Raw genomic sequence first — 19,982 nt, 5'->3', positions numbered from 1 at the left:
AACCTGATGTAGTTTAACACATAAATACAACAAAGGCTGGTAATAAATGCAAAATACAAGCTGGCTTTAAGGGGGCCTAGAACTGAACTATGTCAAGTATATTGGAAAAATTTACTGACAAACAAATAAAACAACTAAGAACATTTCAAACAATGGTAAATTGGGTCTGAGTGGAATATGTCTCTCTAAAGAACAAGTACAAGCAAATCAGTAATGACTACCATGAATTGATTTTAAAAAAGAATAAAACTAAGCTAAGGAAAGCAGTCATTTATTGCATTGAAGAAAAAGAATGATCAAAGGGAATCTGGAAATATTATGAGTTTTTAAAAAAGCTAACAAGGCAAGGGGAATAATAAAATTAAAATCAGAAGGCTACAATGACTGAACAATGGCAAATGTCTATTGTTCCCCAATATTTAACAGTAAACCAACATTGAGGCCAGCATGAAACACTATGAGCATCATCTATACTTATTTTCTGAACAAAAATTCCTGGAATCAACCAGTAGCCTCTTCATTTCTTGACATTAAGGTTATCAGTCTATAAAGTGGACAATCAGAGGATTATAGAGTCATGCAGCACAGAAACAGATCCTTCAGATTCAACATTCCAATCTGACCTCATCTCATTTGCCAGCATTAGAGTCACAGAATTATAGAATCCATTGTGTGGAACCAGGCCCATGGAGTCCACACAAACCTTCTTATGAGCACCCCACCCAAATCCACCCCCTCTTTTTTCTCCCCGTAGCCCTGCATTTCCCATTGATAAGCCACCTTTGGACGTTGGGAGGAAACCAGTGCACCCAGAGAATACCCACACAGACATAGGGAGAATGTGCAAACCCTACACCCTAATCAACCCCAGGTACTGGCACTGTGAGGCCCCAGTGCTAACCACTGAACCATTATGCTGTCCAATTTGGTCCATATCCCTTGAAACCCTCCCTATTCATACACCTATCCATGTGTCTTTTAAACGTTGTAACTGTATCCATCTTCACCAATTCCTCTGGCAGCTTGTTTCATACACACACGGCCCTCTATGTGAAAAAGACCCCATCAGGTCCTTTCTAAATCATTCCCCTCTCCCCTTAAACTTATGTTCTCAAATTCTGGGCTAGAAAAATGACTTTGGCTTTGCACCCTATCTATGCCTATCATGATTTTGTAAACCTCTACAAGGTTACCCCTCAGCCTCCAATGTTCCAGGGGGTAAAGCCCCAACTTACTCAGCCTTTTGCTATAGTTCAAACTCTCTAGTCTTTTTAAATCTTTTCTGCATCTTATCAAGTTTACCAACATCCTTCCTATAGAAGAGCGAGCAAAATCATACGCAATATTCCAAAAGTGGCCCCACCAATGTCCCGTACAGCAGCAACATGCCATCCCAATTCCTGTACTCAACGTTACGAACAATGATGGAAAGTGTGCCAGAAACCTTCTTCACCGCCCTGTCTATCTGTGACTCCACTTTCAAGGAACTACGCACCTGCACCTCTAGGTCTCTTTGACAATACTCTCCAGGGCCCTACCATTAACTGTATAAGCCCTGTCCTGGTTTGCCTTACCAAAAAACTTCAATAATGTGCATCTTTCACTGTCTCTCTATAACTGCATCAAGATTTAGTACCAAGGGCCCAAAGGGGGAGGCTGGCTGCACAGAGATCTTGATCTGAACAGCACATTTTTCTCACCGTAAATATTCAACAGGCATACAATAGACTAGGGTTGTTACAAAGAACTTGGTGGCTGCTCATGTTTCCCATTGCTTGATCCAAAGGATATTTGCTGGTAAATCTTGCTCAGAAAGGTACAGCCATGACACTTGATGGGAGTGTTACATTACATAGCAGAGGCATGATGCACAGAGGGAAAATACATTGCAAGTTGCTCTGATCTGGAATGCACTGTCTAAAAGGATTCTGAATGCATGGGAAGAAACTTGAAAAGTAATTTGACAAATATCAAAGTGGAAAATTTGAGGACAATGGAGAAACAGCAAAAAAATGGACTAATTGAACAGCTCTTTCAAACAGCCAGCACTGATACAACAGTCCAATGATCCCTTTCTGTGAAACTCTCTAATTCCATGATTCTAGGCGTACTAACCAACTATGTTAACTAACATCAAGTAGGAGCATTCACAAGAACTGTATCAAATATTCTACACTCTGCATATATTTTGTGGATATTAACATCCATTTGGACACAACACGCAATATGATATACTAATAGTTTCTGATATTCTTTAATTAAAATCACTTAAAAACTTAAGATCTACATTCTAGAAATTCAAAGAAACCCTTATCAAAACCTTACTTGTAGAATGAAGTATATCTCGATGGGTGTTACCACCGAAAAAATATATGTGAAGAATAAGAGATTTAATTTTATGTAAATAAACAATTTGCTTACTGATTTCCTATTTTGTTTTACAGGCTGTTTTTCTGGTTCTCTGCAGCCCACACTTAGCTGTGCAGAGCTTTCTTTAAACTCTACCAATAAGAAACATGTGGAGACTTGGGAGCTTAAAACATGTTGTATCACATTCAGTGACTATATGCAGTTGTCTATGTGCAGTCAACAGAAGTTTACAGGGAAGAGGAAAGGAATTTGCTGCACTTGACTGGAAGCAGTTACACTAATATCAATATTATTCTTTCCTCAAAAGAAAATGCATTTAAGTAAAACTTGTGCATTAACGCCTAATACCTTCTTTTATGGTTGATTTTTTTTCTACATTATGCATCTACAAAACACCATGAAGTCTTTTCTTAAGAAAGAAATGAAACTATAAATGCAAAGTGGTGTTTACTGCACACCCTTGGATTTGATGCAACTAAAATAACTCCATTCTCATCTCTACTCTCTGATGAAGTGGAATAACAATTTTGTGCCCTTCTCATAATAATATAGCCTGTGGGCTAAATAATACTTTGCTGTTAAAATAAGAGTAAGCAAAGGCAGCACTTAGTTCTGAGAATCTTCAAGGCACAGATTTTTAAGTCATTGATTATCTCCACTGCTACCAACCTCATAGGCACAAAGATCCAGGTGACTTCGTACTCCTGTGTCTTGTAGGTACAGCCAGCATCTCGAGCACCTCAGCAAGAAAACGGCTAGCTTTCCCAGAAACTAGTCACAGTGGCATCAGCAGTTAGGGACTTCACTCACATGCACAAGGAGGAACAGGAGCAGTAGGCATAGGTGTGGGGCTAAATGGCTCTCAATACCCAGAGGCCGCAGGAACGCAGCGAATCATGGAGCCATCTGGCTGCCTCCATGGATAGGTTAACCGCTGCCATGGAGAGACAGGGCCAGCACCGTCAGGGTCTACTGGACAGGTGCATCGACCTGCGTTCCAGCATTCCAGCTGTCAGAGGCAGGGAGCCTTAACCCATGTCCGGATGTCTCTTCCTTAAAAGGAGGCAGCACAGAGCCAGGAAGCACACAGTCAGAGTTGGAACCACACCAAGAACATGCAAAGACAGCTGGCCCTCTATCCCCACCCTGCCCACGACCCGCACTCCCACTAATCCTGAGCCTTGGACATTCAAGCCAAGACTTGACATGTCTGGTCCGTCTAGTGGGCCGAGGGTCACCCCGCCAAACCTTTTGGGCTAAGAGGGTCCCCCTAAGAGCGAAATGCTTCCATACCAGCTGCGGTGCCACGGGTTACACTCAGACGTAGTTTGAGGGAGAGAACAAAGAAAACCTATTGTGGGCACTTTGATGCCATAGGTGGAAAAGGCTTGTGTCACCCTCAGTTTCTGTATCAATGTTCCAGATTTTCACTGTCATGTGGTTGTGAGTCTCTGTGTGTAGGTGCTAAATGTATCTTCACACCATTGGACAGCACGTCATGGCCACAGGCAAGTCAGTGGGTGGAGGTCTATATTGAGAGGTCTACTGTACCATCTCGAGTCAAGGAGAACAATGCATACGCGTGGCAATGGTTTATAGTGACACTACCGGCCCTCCTCATTCAACATCCCTAATGTTTGGTTCCCTCTGTGCACAAAGATGTAGCTGTCAGAGCTGTCCAGCAGTAGCTATGCCAGTAAGGTACGGCATACAGAGAAGATTACCGATACAGGTTTGCCAGAGATCGGGCACTCTGTCTGCCTGTGTCCTGTGAATTGCATGGGTCAGTGACCAATGTTCTTGTCCTTTAAAAACCTTATGATTGGTGCTTGCTGCTCTCCCCTCCAAGTGTGCTCAGAGCTATTTTCTTCCCCATTGCAAATCAAACATGTGCATCATGATGGAAGATGGCAGTGAACATTCCTTTGCCTGTGGTGTCCAGCCTCAACTTGAACATGTTGGTGAGGTTCCAAACATTTGCATCCCCATTTTAGTTGTCCATCGCATTAACCCCACAGACATCACATTTCCTCAGGCCCTTGGCATATTAAGTGACCAGACTTGATGTGGTCATTCATTACTCCCCACCACTGACCACAGGAAGCCAGGATGCACCCCTCCCACATTATACCATTCGCAGCCATGCTTCATTTCACACCCTGGTGGCAAATCCCATTGCCTCCATGACAATTCTGTTGTGCCTTTGTCCAGAGCTTTCAGCCTCCAGTCCCAAAGGCTAACTTGTTTCGACTCAGTCCCATGGCTACACATGCTGACCCTCTCCCCCTTACTTTTACAGACAGACGCAACAGACTGACCATGGCCTATCACTTTGACTGGACAGACCAGATATCTAACTGGTGCCTACACAGCTTCTCAACCAAGTTTTCATACCACTCAGATCTTGCGCAATGCAGCCAATGGATTAACAGTGATCTACTCCCTGGACAGCTCATGGACAGACTCCCTTACCGATATCACCCTGATTGGATGCCTGTCCATTATCAATTCCCTTGACCATGTTGGGAGAGCTTGCTGTGCCGGGAACCCCTAGCTGACAGGACTTCGGTGAGGATTATTCTGCATAAGGCTACATGATACGGCTGCCTGCTTGCTACACCCGTTGCATAAGCTGCTATCTGTGAGACTGACACGATTCCATCGTTGGAGCAGTACAAAGACCTACTCCAGGATTTCTCAGTATAAGCTCAGGTTTGCACAGGAAAAGAGACAGTGAAAACTATTCCCAACTCAACACAGAATTTTTATCTCCAACTTACTGCTGGACTGTTGAAACCGGTTACTTGCAGTTTGTAGAAGAAAGAATGAAAGAAAATCTTAGTAGAATTCCAAAATCAACAAGGAATTGTGCATGGTCACTAAATTATAAATTTCTCTTGCTCTAATTTGTAGTTTTTAACAATAATAAGTATCCCTTTTCCACAGGTAGCAAAAATATTTGACCTTATCATTGTGAAATGTAAAAGATTACACATATTATGTTTTAAAATCCAATATATCAAGGGTTTTGCCGACAAAATACTGACATAGTGCTCTTTATGTAACAGCAAGGCTCAGCTGAGTGTTAAAATATTCATGAGGTGGTTTGTGGTCACAGCTGGAGACCAACCTCATTCTCAACTCAAATCCACATTTGCAAATTTTTCAAACAACAATAAATATGGAAGTTTGGCCAGAGTTCTGAAGGGTTTCCAAATGTGGTCAGAAAAGTACAAAACATTTGCTACAAATGTGGTTCTCCTATATTTATGCTCTTGGCTTCCGTGGCATTGGTTGCATTCAGAAATATCTTAATGTGTTGTGAATTGAAACACATTGCTTTCATACAAAAGCATGGGGTCTATTTATACAGTGTCCCTTCCTGACACGAATCAGGGATGCAAGTCTTTCACATGTGCAAGGAAACATTTGGCAAGATGATGCCTGATGTAAATTGATGAGTTATTTTATTTCACAGTACAGTAAAAACAGGCTGAGCAGGAGGAATGTTAGACTTAATTAAAGCAGTATCTGCAATTTACTGGAATTAATTTTACAAAATGAAAAATGCACCAGGCTTCCAGCGGGTCATCTCGCTTAAACGAGTTGATTAGCTGGTCTCCGAAATTTCTATTATTCAAAGCGTTTGCTAGATAGTTTCGGAGCATGTTGTTTCAATATCTGACTAAATATTTGAATCCTTGAATTTCTACTTTGTTGTCAACTTTGATTTACTCGGAAGAGTATCAACTACTATCCAATATGATAGACACAAATATTTTGTTGACTATAGAGATAGGCCACCAACCTGCTTATTGTTTACACTTGATGGGAAACAACATCAAATCCACCTCATGGATATGTTAATAATTCATTGCCTCTAAAATTTTTTTCAATTGCATGAATATGTTGTGCTTTAATAAGCAGGTAAATTTTCTTTCCAAGCTTATCAAAATTGACAACACCTCACGATTTAGCAACCAGCCTAACAATAGTGCATTAAAACTCCAGTGGTGAAGGTTTAATCAAAATTAATGGTCGCTTGTAAGACCACCAAGAGGTACAAGTGAAATACAAGCTGTGTCTGACAAATTTGATGGGATTCTTTGAAGAAATAATGGACTGCACTGAAAAAGGAAATGCCAGAAGTTGTGTATGAGGAGTTCGAAGAGGCTTTGCTGGAATAAACCTTTATTATCAAGTGATTTCACATGTTAATAAAGTGTGGCAACAGGGGCAGGATCTTCATAAACAGCCAGAATAAAGAGACTGGTGGCTAACGAACATGTTTTAAACCAGAGGTACCTAAACAGTGAGGTCATTACACGTCAGTGACAACTCAAATAGAACAGAAAAAAATCATACAGAATTTGAATGCAAAATACAATACCAATATTTTCAAAAGAGGCAAAAGAATGGAATATGGTTAAACGTGGCAAAAAAAACTAGAAACTATTTCTGGATAATCGAGACAGGTTTCCTGGCAAATAGATGCCAGATGAAACTTCTGTGCAGAAATGTAAGGAATATGTTTTGGGAAGATGAACTGGGAGAAGATGTCTACACTGAATGCTGATATTCTAAAAGGAACAGAGAGACTTGAAACTTTGGACATATGTGGGATGTTATATTTTCTAAAGAGCAGACTAGAATATACATGTAAAAAGGTGAATGTAAATCAGTGGATAAACTGCAGTTAAAATTTTATGCCCAGCGAGGTTTGGATCCAGATTTGGATACCATTCTTTTAGAATGACACCAAGGACAGGTTGGGCTGTTAGAGAGCTTTGTTTGATTCAGTGGATGAGGGAGTACAGTTATGAAACTCATTGTTAGAATAAATAAGTTTTAAAGTTGCTCTCAGAGCTAATGTTCACAACAATGAGAAGTTCTGATGAAGAAAACAAAGGAAAGGTATTTCCTTCCAACAGTAAATCTGTCAGAAATCACGAGACACCAAATTACAGTCCAACAGATTTACTTGAAAACACAAGTTTTCAGAGCCTTGTTCCTTCTTCAGGTGTTAATGAGGTGGTATCAGACAGAGAATTTATAAGGAAAAGGTCAAAATGTCACTCCACTGATGAGATGTATTAAACAAATCCAAGACGTTGTTAAATCTTTAACTAGTTAGAAGGTTTTAGATGATCAATATCTATATGTAAATCCTCAAATTCCTTTCAAGTCACTGCCCTGAGAGAACTAAAGGCCTGGTGTCGTGCAATTGCTGACCTTGTTCATCCCAGTCCAACACCAGCACCTCCATATGACAGTAAATCTGTAGTTAAAGGAGATAAATTTAAGATCACCCCTAGAGATCAAAAAGTGATTACAAATTTGAAATGAAACACAAAAGAGGGATTGGGATGAAATCAATAATTCTTTCAGAAAGCCAGCTCAGAATTATTGTTGGATTGTCTCCTATTGTGTGATCAAATTCTACAATTCTATCCTGATATTTTTCAACATAGAGAATTATAGGAACAAACCCTTAACTGAAGCACCATTTCATATCAACACAAAGTTTTCATAATGACTATATAATACAGTACTTCAACTCTAAAGCTATAATGTTCTTTTTTTAAAATTCCTCAGGCTGTGTAAGAAATGTGGTGCAACTTTGTTCCAGTGCAAAGACTGGTCTGACTCTCAAGCTCACAATAAAGTTGTCTTTTGCAACAAAGAGAGAATCTGGGCATTCCTATCTGAGCTCTTAAGCATTAAAAATATAGGGAGCACGGTTTTGTGCATACATTCAGACTGTAGCACAACAGATTTGAATTACATTAAACATTTCATTTTAAGTATGATGCCAGCAAAGCTGCTCTATCACAAAGCATCTTGGAGACAAATAAAGTTCCAACAACATCTTCCAGATCATAGCTAGCGCCAGCCTTGTCAATACAGCTGGGGTTGGGGTGGGGTGAAGGCAGCAATAACTAGCTATACTAACAAGATTATGAGGCTGCCATTCTGGTTTTTCATTAACCCGACATTAACTTCACCACTTACAAAGCTAAGTGGTCAAATTAATGAGCGCTGGAATCTTCACCGCACATCTGGTGATTAATTTCACTGCAACAATACACAAAAAGCTCAATATGAACAAAGAGAGAGCAGTTTGATTGATTGGCAAAAGTCCGAACATACCTAATGTCCACTCCCTCCACCATGACTGAACGATGATATTGCCCTGCCTCGCACTTACTCTCTACAGAATGCACTGCAAGCAACTTGTTAGACTTATACTGAAAGAACCTCTCCTGGCTACAATATCCATTTCTGAAGAGAAGGACAACCAGCTCAACTTCATTGCCCAGTTACACCTGACCCTGACTTTGCATGTATATTTCTGTTCTTTTATTACCACTGTGGCAAAATAACATGATTTATTATAAGATAACAAGGTGTAGACCTAGATAAACACAACAGGCCAAGCAGCATCAGAGAAGCAGGAAGGCCTGCTGTGTTCAGCTAGTTCTAGACCCTTCTTCAGAAATGGGGGAGGGGAAGGGGGTTCTGAAATAATTTGGGAGAGAGGGTGAGGCGGATAGAAGATGGATAGAGAAGAAGATAGGTGGAGAGGAGACAGACAGGTCAAAGAGGCAGGGATGGAGTCAGTAAAGGTGAGTGTAGGTGGGGAGTTAGGGTGCAGATAGGTCAGTCCAGGGAGCACGGGCAGGTCAAGGGGGTGGGATGAGGTTAGTAGGTAGGAGATGGGGGTGGGGCCTGAGGCGGGAGGAGGGGATAGGTGAGAGGAAGAACAGGTCAGGGAGGCTCGGGGACCACTTTGCAGAACACCTTTGCTCGGTTCGCACTAAACAACTGCACTGCCCAGTCGCGAACCATTTCAGCTCCCCCTCCCATTCCTCAGATGACATGTCCATCCTGGGCCTCCTGCAGTGCCACAACAATGCTACCCGCAGGTTGCAGGAACTGCAGCTCACATTCCGCTGGGGAACCCTGCAGCCCAATGGCATCAATGTGGACTTCACAAGCTTCAAAATCTCCCCTCCCCCTACCGCATCCCAAAACCAGCCCAGCTCCTTCCTAACTTGTCCTTCCTCCCACCTCAAGCCTCACCCCCATCTCCTACCTACTAACCTCATCCCGCCCCGTTGACCTGTCTGTCCTCCCTGGACTGACGTATCTCCTCCCTACCTCCTCACCTACACTCACCTTTACTGGCTCCATCCCTGGCTCGTTGACCTGTCTGTCTCCTCTTCACCTATCTTCTCCTCTATCCATCTTCTATCTGCCTCCCCCTCTCTCCCTATTTAGTTCAGAACCGCCTTCCCATTCCCCATTTCTGAAGAAGGATCTAGGCCCGAAACGTCAGCCTTCCTGCTCCTCTGATGCTGCTTCGCCTGCCGTGTTCATCCAGCTCTACACCTTGTTATCTCAGATTCTCCAGCATCTGCAGTTCCTACTACTTCTGAAATAATTTATTCTAAATTTGCTACTCGGATTGCAATTATTCCAAGTTCCAAAACTACTGGGCATTGGGAAATACATTCAAATGACCACTGTCATTCATTTTGCAAGATCAAATAAATCATTATATATTATTAAAAATATCAAAATAATCATAGCCTGTTAAGTCAAGGGCACTAACTAATCATATAGTTGGTCTATGTTTGTAACAAAGAAATTATGAAGTCACTGGTTATTCTTTTAAAGTTATTGTACAATATTTTAACATTAAATTCAAACACTATAACTTAATGAAAAGTTGATTTACGAACAGAATTCATCATGTTATTTATATGCCCTTTTGAAAAACCCTCAAATGTAATCTCAATTCATGAAACTAGTTGCACCAATCTTAGAAAACTATGTGAAAAAAGGCAAATTTGGATTTCTCGTTTCTCTATTTTGGTATCAAATTTGTCATGCCAAAAATTTTGTATTAAAATTGCACTAACCTGAAAAACCTCCTGATGCTGTCGCCTTCAATTGCCTGAACAATATTCTGAAGCTCAGTGCCATCATCAGATACTGCAGTTGACGTTGCAGACGGCATTGGTGTTGTTATATTATTTGGCAAGGTATGTTTTGAGTTACTTTTCCGTCCATAGTAACCAATTAGAAAACCACAAATAAATATAATAAACCCTGCGACAAAGAGTTTTACTATGTTAGTAAAGCTGCCCTGCTGATTTTTTGATCCTTGTCTTGGATGCGCCACGTAATCAGACTCTTCTTCTAGACGTGCAAATCTTCCTCGAGGTGATGCTGAAGGCTGCATAAATTCAAAGTCAAGATCCGGGCTTCCAGCGGAGTTACCCAAATGATGCTGGCTCGAATGATCTGGTTCGAAGCCATGAAATCCACTTTCTTCTAACTCCTTTTCCATGTCCCACTCTAAGTCTAATGAAGGAACTGGAAGTTCTTCAGCATCCACATCTTGAGTGTGTACTCGAAATCTCTGGTCCACTTTCTGATAGGCCATTTCTGAGCCTGCATTCAAAAATTGAAAGCAAAATCAATAAGATATTTTTCCTCAGTAAAGTCAGCAACAACGTTCCAGACATTAATTTAAATGCAGTAGTGTAGCACTTGGCCAATGCAGTAAAGTTATTTAAATCCTGTATTACTAAGTTTGCCAGTTATTTGAAATGGATATCCTCACTGTGTCTGTGGTAAAAATAATTGACTCCATGTGAAAGGGTGTTCGTTCTCTCACCCATTAACATTTTAGAATAAACAAGTTAATTCCCCTGAGGCAGATATTCACAACTTTCTGTCAGCTTCAGAAGAAAGTTTACTTTCAGATTTGGAATAAGATGATGATTTTTGGGCCAAGTGTCCTACTATCTCTCATACACTTGTATCCACCAAAATGTTTTATTGCAATGTAATATATTCAATATAGACACTTCCCACAGTCTAATACAAACACAATGCCTTGTGTAATTATGCAAATTGTGTGATGCTGCCACAAACAAAGCTAATAGCTCTTAGTGAACATCTGGGCGATAACAGATTACTCTTGACAATATTCTAACATTGAAAACCAACAAGGTCCATATTATATATAAATATATATAAATAAAGTGGCAAGGAATGAGTTCAAGAATGTAATCTAACTGCAGAATTAAGGAGACAAAAATTGTCATTTGTACATCTAGATTGAAATAATTCTGAAACTCAAAAAATATTTGTTACATAATTGCTCAATATTTTGGATGTCTGAACACAAATTTCAACCAATGGAAAAATCAGGGGGCAAGCAAAAATCTCTGAAAATACACAACAGGTTTGGAACCATTCGAGGACAGAGAAACAGTGTTGAAGTTTCAGGTGTGGCCTTTCATCAGAAAAATGAGTGTAATCTGCAATAATCTGCAAATTTATAAATCCACTCCATAAATCTTGAGAAACAGTTCAGACACTGAGTCCTTAAAAGTGATCAGAATTGAAGAACAAATGGTGGCATAGTGATATTGTCCATAGACTAGAATCTAGAAATCCAGGCTAATGCTCTGAGTGAGTGAGGCAATCTCACCATGGCAGATAATGAAATTTGGATTCAATTAGTAAATGTGCAATTAGAAGTTAGTTTAATGATGACCATAAAACTATTGGTGTTGTTGTAAAAACCTATCTAGTTCATTAATACCCATTAGGGAAAAAGATCTGCCATTCTCACCAGTTTTAGCCTACATGCAACCCCACATCCATAGACCATTCTATCATAAGAAACAGGAGCAGGACATTCAGCCCCTCAAGACTACTCTGCCACTCAGTAGAATCACAGCTGATCCATCATGTCTTTTGTTGACTTTCATGCCCTTTCCCCTTAACGTTTGATTTCCTAATTGATCAAAAATGTATCTTTCTCAGCCTTAAATATACACAAGTACTCCTCCACATAGCTCTCTGGGACAAACAGTTCCAAAGACTCTCAACAGTTTGAGAGATTAAATTCCTTCTCATCTCAAGCCTTGAATTGGTGCCCCTTTATTCCGAGACTGTGGCTTCTGGTCCTAGCCTCTCCTATGAGGAGAAACATCCTCTCAGCGTTTACCTGTCAAACACCTCAAGGATCCTGTATGTTTCAGTGAGTTTTTTATTTGCATTCATTCACAGCACAAAGGTGTCACTGGCTAGGTCAGCATCTTATTCTTCTGAATTTCACTGAACAAAGTCCTGATCTGTTTAGCCTTTGCTCATAAGACAACTTCTCCACTGTAAGCATCATTCACAACAATATGGCTGACTCTGAAAACTATTTGAAATGGCCTAGCCTGGCACTCAGTTGTATCTAATTGTGTCACAAAGTCATTCTCATGGAATCATACTTTATTGGTATCACCATTATCAGCCTTGGGTATGTTTGGTTCCACTAACTGGACAGGCCAAGCAGAAGTAACATCTCTCTCAGAGGTGTACCCATCGAATTCCTGAACATCGATTCTGCACCCCATGTAGGCTCACGGAATCAGGTCAAACATAGCAAGTAAATCGCCTGCCGATTATCACCTACTACCTCCCTTCAATTGATAAAGTAGTTCTTTTCTATGTTAAACACCACTTGGAGGATGCACTGAGGCTGACAATGGCACAGAATATACATTGAAAATTTCAATTTCCATCCCCAAGAACACTCACTAACATCTTCAGGCCTGGCTGAGTCCTAAAGGACTGACCAGTGGGAGGTGGTGAGTGAGAAGCATGCTTGACCTCATTCTCACCAATCTACCTGTAGTAGATGCATCTATTAGTGAAAGTCTCATTAAGAGTAATCATTGTATAGTTCTTGCTGAAAAAAATCCATCCTCATGTTGAAATTCCCTCTGTCTTGTTATGGCACTATCATTGTGTTAAATTAGGTAGATTTTCAACAGATCTACCAACTCAAGACTAGACATGTGGGCTATCAGCAATAGCAGATATGTATTCAACCACAATGTGTAATGTATGGTACAGTGTACCCATTACTCTATCATTACCGCCAAGTCTTGGCATCGACGCAGGATGCAGGATGGTATGCCAGGGCCAGTACCAAGCACAGTCACCAATGGGGTGCCAACCTGGTGAAGCAATAACACAGGACTACTTGCATGTGAAGTAGCAAAAACAACATGATTTAGACAGGGTAAAACCATGAATAAATGGGATGCTGAAGATCTGTAACAAAAACAGAAGGAGCTGCGGAAACTCAGAGGGTCTTGCAGCATCTGTGGAGAGAAAGTAGGGTTAACTATTTGAGTGGGCTTTGGACTCAAAACATTAATATTGCTTTCTCTCTACAGATGCTGCTGGGCGTCTCCAGCAATTTCTGTTTTTGTTGCGTAACTTGGGCAAGGATAAGCGATCCCACAACTGATAGATCAGATCTCAGTTCTGCTGCATCCAGTCATAAGTGGTGGAGGGCAATTAAGCAACACAATTGGAGGTGAAGGCTCAACAAATATTCTTTTCCTCAATGATGGAAGATCCCAGCACACCAGTGCAAAAGATGAGGTTGATGCATTTGAAACAGTCTTCAGCCAGAAGGACCTAGAGGGATGATCAATCTTGGCCTCTTCCTGAAGTTCCCAACAACACAAATATCAGTTGTCAACTGATTCTATTAACTCCTCATGATATCAAGAAACAGCTGAGACAATGCATACTACAAATAATACTGGCCCCAATAACATTTCTGCAATATGACTGAAAGCTGGTCCTAGAATTAGCCACTGTAGTAGCCAAGTTATCCCATTGCAGCTACAACACTGGCATCTGCCAAGCAAAATGCAAAATTGCCCAAGTTAAGTGCTGTCCACAAATGAACAGGACAAATCCACCTTGGCCATTTATGGCTGATCAGTCCATTCTTGATCATCAGTAAAGTGAGATAAGGGATCGATTACAGTGCAATTAAGTGGTACTTACTCTAAAATAACCTGATTACTGATGCTCAGTTTATGCTTGCCCAAGACCACGTAGCTCCTGTCTTCATTACTCTCTTGGTTTGTGGGTTTATGACCACATCCATGAGTTTGTGTTTAGGACAGATGGTTGATGACAATGCAAAACATAAACTGACTTCAGGCTTGGGCTCTGTATAACATTGTTATTTACATACCAAGACTAAGGAAATGACTGCAGACTCTCCAAAAATGATCTTAATACGCATGGGAACACATATATGCACCTTATCCTTGGCAGTATGGCCAGTGGCATCACTCCATCCTGTTCACTCATTGTTATTCTACTGATTTGGGTGCCACCATGTATTTTTTTTTACTGGCAGGATGTTCCACAGAGTTTACCCTGAACTTTCCGCATCTCAGAAGACACAGCCGAAGACTAACTACTGCACCATCAGAGATACACCAAGCTCTAATTCTATGTTATCTCTGTAGAAAGACTATTTAATAAGCTCTAGCAACTACTGCAAATTGGTCTACTTCACATGCTTTACTCTTCTTTTTATTTTAAATTCCACCCACATCGTGCTATTTGTTTCCAGTGCGGAGTAATTCTGTGACTTTATCACTAGTTGCTCCTGAGTCATAAGAATATTACAGAACATCAACAGCCTAGGTTCAAACATGGATAAGAGATAAACTCAAGATGGGATGTGAGGGTAAATGTTCTTGACATCAAGGCAGCATTTGACCAGTGATTTAGCAAGGAGCTTGACCAAAATTGGAGGTCTATGGAAATATGGGGAAAAAAGAAAACTCTCCACCAGTTGAGGCCTTAACTAGCTCAAAGGAAAATGATTGTTGTTGTTGGAGGTCAATCATCACAACTTCAGGGTACCACTGCAGAAGTTTCTCAGGGTAGTGTCCTTTACCCCTTACCTTAATGACCTTTCCTCCATCCTAAGGTAAGAAGTGGGGATGTTCACAGATAACGCACAATATTTAGCATAATTCATAAACCCTCAGGCACTGATACAGTTCACGTCCATACAGAGCAAGACCTGAACAACAACCAGGTTTCTCTCCATGGATGCGGTCTGACCCACTGTGATCTGCAGCGTTTTTTGTTTTCAGTCCAGATTCAGCATTTGCTCCTGAACAACAACCAAGTTTGAACTGACAAGTAGCCAGTAACATTCATGTCACACAAATGCCAGACAATCATTGTGTGCAACAAGAAAGAAGTAACCGACACCCCTCAATATTCCAAGACATTATGATCACTGAATCCCCAACTATAAAATTCAGCAGGGGTTGGGGGGGGAGGTTTTTACCATTGACCAGAACCTGTGGTGTACCTTCACTCCATGGACTGCAGCAGTTCAAGAAGGCAGCTCAACATCACCTTCTCAAGGCAGATGGAACGAGCAATAAATTCAGGCCTAGCTGGCAAAGGTGGCTAGAATGATTTAAACATATAATGTTTGGTATTGGGTATGTATTTACTTTTTTTGGCAGAGAGCATCCAAACCACTTCTTAGAATTCCTAACAAGCCGAGAGGCAGAAGGTCTTCAATATGCTTTTCCCAAGCTGAATTCATTCTGCACATGCAGTCAGAAAAACACAAATTGGAAATTAAAATTAATTTATTAATGAACACATGTTAAATGTTATAGTTATCTCAATGGTTATGGCAGTGTTAATGGCCATTTTGCTTTGCAACTACTTTAACATTAAACTGTGCCTCAAATTTTCGCCAATGCTCCAGTAACTATTTTTACTCACTTGTGGGACATGGGTGTCACTGATTAGGCCAGGATATATTGCCTGTCCGTAGCTGCCCTTGAGAAGGTAGTGGTGAGCTGCCTTCTTGAACTGCTGCAGTCCACATGCTATAGGTTGACCCAAAATGCCATCTCAGGGAGGCAACTCCAGGATTTTGACTCAGCAACTGTTAAGGAATGACAATATATTTTTAAGTCAGGATGGTAAATGGCTTGGACGGAAACTTGCAGTGTTCCCATATGTGTCTCATGGTTTTGAGAAGGGAACAGTAATTAAGGTAAACCTTGCTTTGTTGTTGCACATTGGTTGCAGAAACAGAAGTCAATAAAAGGCAAGCAATTTATTAAAATTACTTTCCAGGCTTTTTCAGTCTCCAAGAAAAGCTGTTCTTTTAGAACCCATTTCTAAAAGTGAAGAAAACAAAACAAAGAATCAAATCTAAAAACACAACCAAATTAAAAGAAGTGGAAACTGAAATTGCACTTAGCATTAGAAGAAATGGCAGAGAATTTCAGGAGTGTAAATTTCAACTGAGTGAAATACAGTTCAACTGAAGGCCATAAGCAATGCAGGCAGGAAAGAAAAGTGATGAAAATAGAGCAAAATAAACTTGAAGCCAGTGGGAGGGAGTAAAACACAGCCACACAGGTGAATTAGCAGTGAAAACCATATCTGCAGCGTGTTGGGTCACAGGGCTAATGACCCATTGACGTAACGACTTGAATCTGACTCCAGCTTTTTAAGGGCAGAGGATTGATATCAGTAATTTCATTTGAACTGTTTGTCATCACACATTGAACTTAAAGATAAGTCTGGTTAACTTCTGACTTGAAAGGAACCACACTTAAAATGTTTTTCATTGTAGCCTTACGGATTGAGTTTGCAGTGATATTGTAAACTTTGCCATTCTCAGGGCTTCAAATGTCATGCACTGCAATGGAGAGCAGAAACATTCAGCAAAAGAAGAGCAATTAGTTTTGTCCTTGCAAGGAAACAGTTAATTGCCTCAAGGATACATAGCAAACGTGACTGGAAAGCGTTTGTTATTAAGGTTGAGAACACATTGCTGGAAATAATTCTATGTGAGTTAAGAATCTAATTAGTTAATCAGGAATGCAGTATGGAGCAACGTGCTGAACATTTCACAGTCTCACAAGCACAGGTGAATTGGCACAGAAAACCAGATATCTTGTGTCATCTGTCATTTGCTCAGGTGACCTACTGAGCAAATCTGCAGCTCAGTATGCTCTGAGTAAGACTGAGTGAAGGGTATGGGGTCGTGTGGTCACCTAGAAGTTAGCTATTCAACAGATAATAAAATGTGAGGCTGGATGAACACAGCAGGCCAAGCAGCATCTCAGGAGCACAAAAGCTGACGTTTCGGGCCTAGACCCTTCATCAGAGAGGGGGATGGGGGGAGGGAACTGGAATAAATAGGGAGAGAGGGGGAGGCGGACCGAAGATGGAGAGTAAAGAAGATAGGTGGAGAGGGTGTAGGTGGGGAGGTAGGGAGGGGATAGGTCAGTCCAGGGAAGACGGACAGGTCAAGGAGGTGGGATGAGGTTAGTAGGTAGCTGGGGGTGCGGCTTGGGGTGGGAGGAAGGGATGGGTGAGAGGAAGAACCGGTTAGGGAGGCAGAGACAGGTTGGACTGGTTTTGGGATGCAGTGGGTGGGGGGGAAGAGCTGGGCTGGTTGTGTGGTGCAGTGGGGGGAGGGGATGCACTGGGCTGGTTTAGGGATGCAGTAGGGGAAGGGGAGATTTTGAAACTGGTGAAGTCCACATTGATACCATATGGCTGCAGGGTTCCCAGGCGGAATATGAGTTGCTGTTCCTGCAACCTTCGGGTGGCATCATTGTGGCAGTGCAGGAGGCCCATGATGGACATGTCATCAAGAGAATGGGAGGGGGAGTGGAAATGGTTTGCGACTGGGAGGTGCAGTTGTTTGTTGCGAACCAGCTATTCAACAGTCTTGCATTTTGCACTTTGAAGGACCGACAGTATTTAAGTAACAAACTTGCCAGCTTTCAATGACTACATGTGACCATGGTAAAAATGCCCATAAAGTTTTAATTATGTCAGGATTGTGGAAGTGGGATTTATCTTTCAAAGTTAAGTGTTTTAAAAAGATATGCTGTAGGCATAGAGGTGATTATAGACAACTAGTTCTTTACAGACTAGTGCTGGTGGAAACCACTGATAGGCCGATACATGAACACGTACCTTTTCCACCTTTGATGGAGGATCAAGGCATTTTCAGGAGAAATACATGTCCAATTAGTTCTGAGCACTATGGAAGTCAGTGGAGTGGAGGAAATTGACAAGGCAGGTGACACCCAAGAGCACAGAGGTTAGGAAAGTACAAATCGAGGGTTAAAGAGTTTCAATTGGCCAACTGCACAACATGGAAGAAGCATTACATAATTCACTTCTCACCTCACAGATTCAATTTCAAAAGACACCATACCTGAGAGAATATCCAGGAATAATATCTCTATCACACTTCAGCCTTATATCTTTCTTGAGATGAAGGTGGAACTACCATGGGGGTACTGTGAAGTACTCTAGCCAGCACGTACTGTGAAAACTGGTAATTTGATGTGACTATCTTATTGACAATTGAGTTGAAGGTTTTCTTAATGTGTTGAGGAAACATATTTTGTTTTCCTTAGATAAACACCAAAGCCAATAACTGACATGATTATTATAAGATATGTTCTGTCCTCATTTTGTTTCGTACTTTTTTGGGTTTATGATTAGATGGCAGCTGTGAGCGGGGAGGTTGGGGGGAAATGGGATGGCTGACATCATAGGATGATGATGTTGCTGTCCCATTTATCACTGTCCTGTACACATCCTTCATTTATTTATCTGTACCAATACTATTCTCTATTACCACATGCTAACATCTCATTAAATCTCTCCTTCTCCCATCCAATCAGTCCTATAATTTTCTTCTCCACATCTCACTCTTCATACTCCTTATTTCTCGAAACTCTTCAAACCTGAGTTATCATGAATGCTTTTCCAGGTCTAATGAGAAGTTATCAACCAGGAATATTAACTCGGCTTATCTGTTCATAAATGCTTCAGGCTTGCAAGGAATTCCAGAATTTTCTGTTTTTGTTATCTAATTTGATAAGATAATTTATGAATTTAGTCACTTCATTTGGCATCTTGCTTTGCTCAAATATGTTGACAAATTTCATCACATTGTAATATTTTATAAGTATAGTGACTGATGCAAAGATTTCTGGTGTGTCCTGAGGTCATGAAAGAAAATATGCAAGCAGCCCAGATTACACAAAGCTGTCGCTGAGCATGATGTTGCATTATAAAGCTCAGAATTAGGCAAATATACAACGCACCAATCATGCACAAAGAGTTTGCAAGAAGACACTGATTATGCAGTGATGTTGAGTGAGATGGACAACAATAGGTATAAACATCACCTGATCAGGATGAATTGTCAGACCTCCAAAATATTAGGTCTTGTTAACTCTCTTTAACCGATTTTACAGTTATCAGATCGATAACACCCATGAAGAACCAACTGTATCTCTGTGGGATAAGATTATATCTTTGGGGATAAGAAAGAAATGTCATAATAATTCTCAATGCAGTCAGTTTTTTAGTCTGCCTGTAAAAGACATGTTTAGGATGTCATCACTGCATCATACCATGTGACTTGAGGGTATAAATGTCTCATTCTGCTGGAAGTCTGCATCTCTGTTAACGTTAGCACAGATGCTTATGTACCTGATGAATATAATGCTTCTGTACATATTAGTTAGCTGTAATAGTTCAATGAAAAGGACCAAGAGACTAAGAAGGGGACAATACATTACAAAAGTAAGCTTACAGGAAATATAAAGAGGGCCATAAGAGTTTCTATAGGTACATGAAGAGAAAGAGATTGGTGGAGACAAATGTACGTCCCCTAAAGACAAGAAATGAGGGATTGT

At 40.8% G+C, this 19,982-nt stretch overlaps 1 protein-coding gene across 3 annotated transcripts in view; it reads right to left on the bottom strand.

Annotated features, from left to right (window-relative positions):
• The window catches only part of LOC125457683 (inactive N-acetylated-alpha-linked acidic dipeptidase-like protein 2), an 823,004-nt gene that overhangs the window by 475,783 nt on the left and 327,239 nt on the right, over positions 1 to 19,982 (bottom strand). For 2 of the 3 annotated variants that reach the window (XM_048542236.2, XM_048542239.2), the window contains one exon: positions 10,296 to 10,830. In XM_048542236.2, coding sequence (XP_048398193.2) covers positions 10,296 to 10,822 — 527 coding nt within the window. In that variant the 5' untranslated portion in view covers positions 10,823 to 10,830. Of the gene's footprint in view, positions 1 to 10,295; positions 10,831 to 15,737; positions 15,834 to 16,017; positions 16,184 to 19,982 lie in introns of all 3 variants that reach the window. The other variant, XM_059651091.1, reaches the window with a different exon arrangement.

The sequence above is a fragment of the Stegostoma tigrinum genome, chromosome 14 (assembly GCF_030684315.1).
Source record: "Stegostoma tigrinum isolate sSteTig4 chromosome 14, sSteTig4.hap1, whole genome shotgun sequence".
NCBI classification, from domain to species: domain Eukaryota; kingdom Metazoa; phylum Chordata; class Chondrichthyes; order Orectolobiformes; family Stegostomatidae; genus Stegostoma; species Stegostoma tigrinum.
This window is presented reverse-complemented; position numbering and strand designations above follow the sequence as displayed.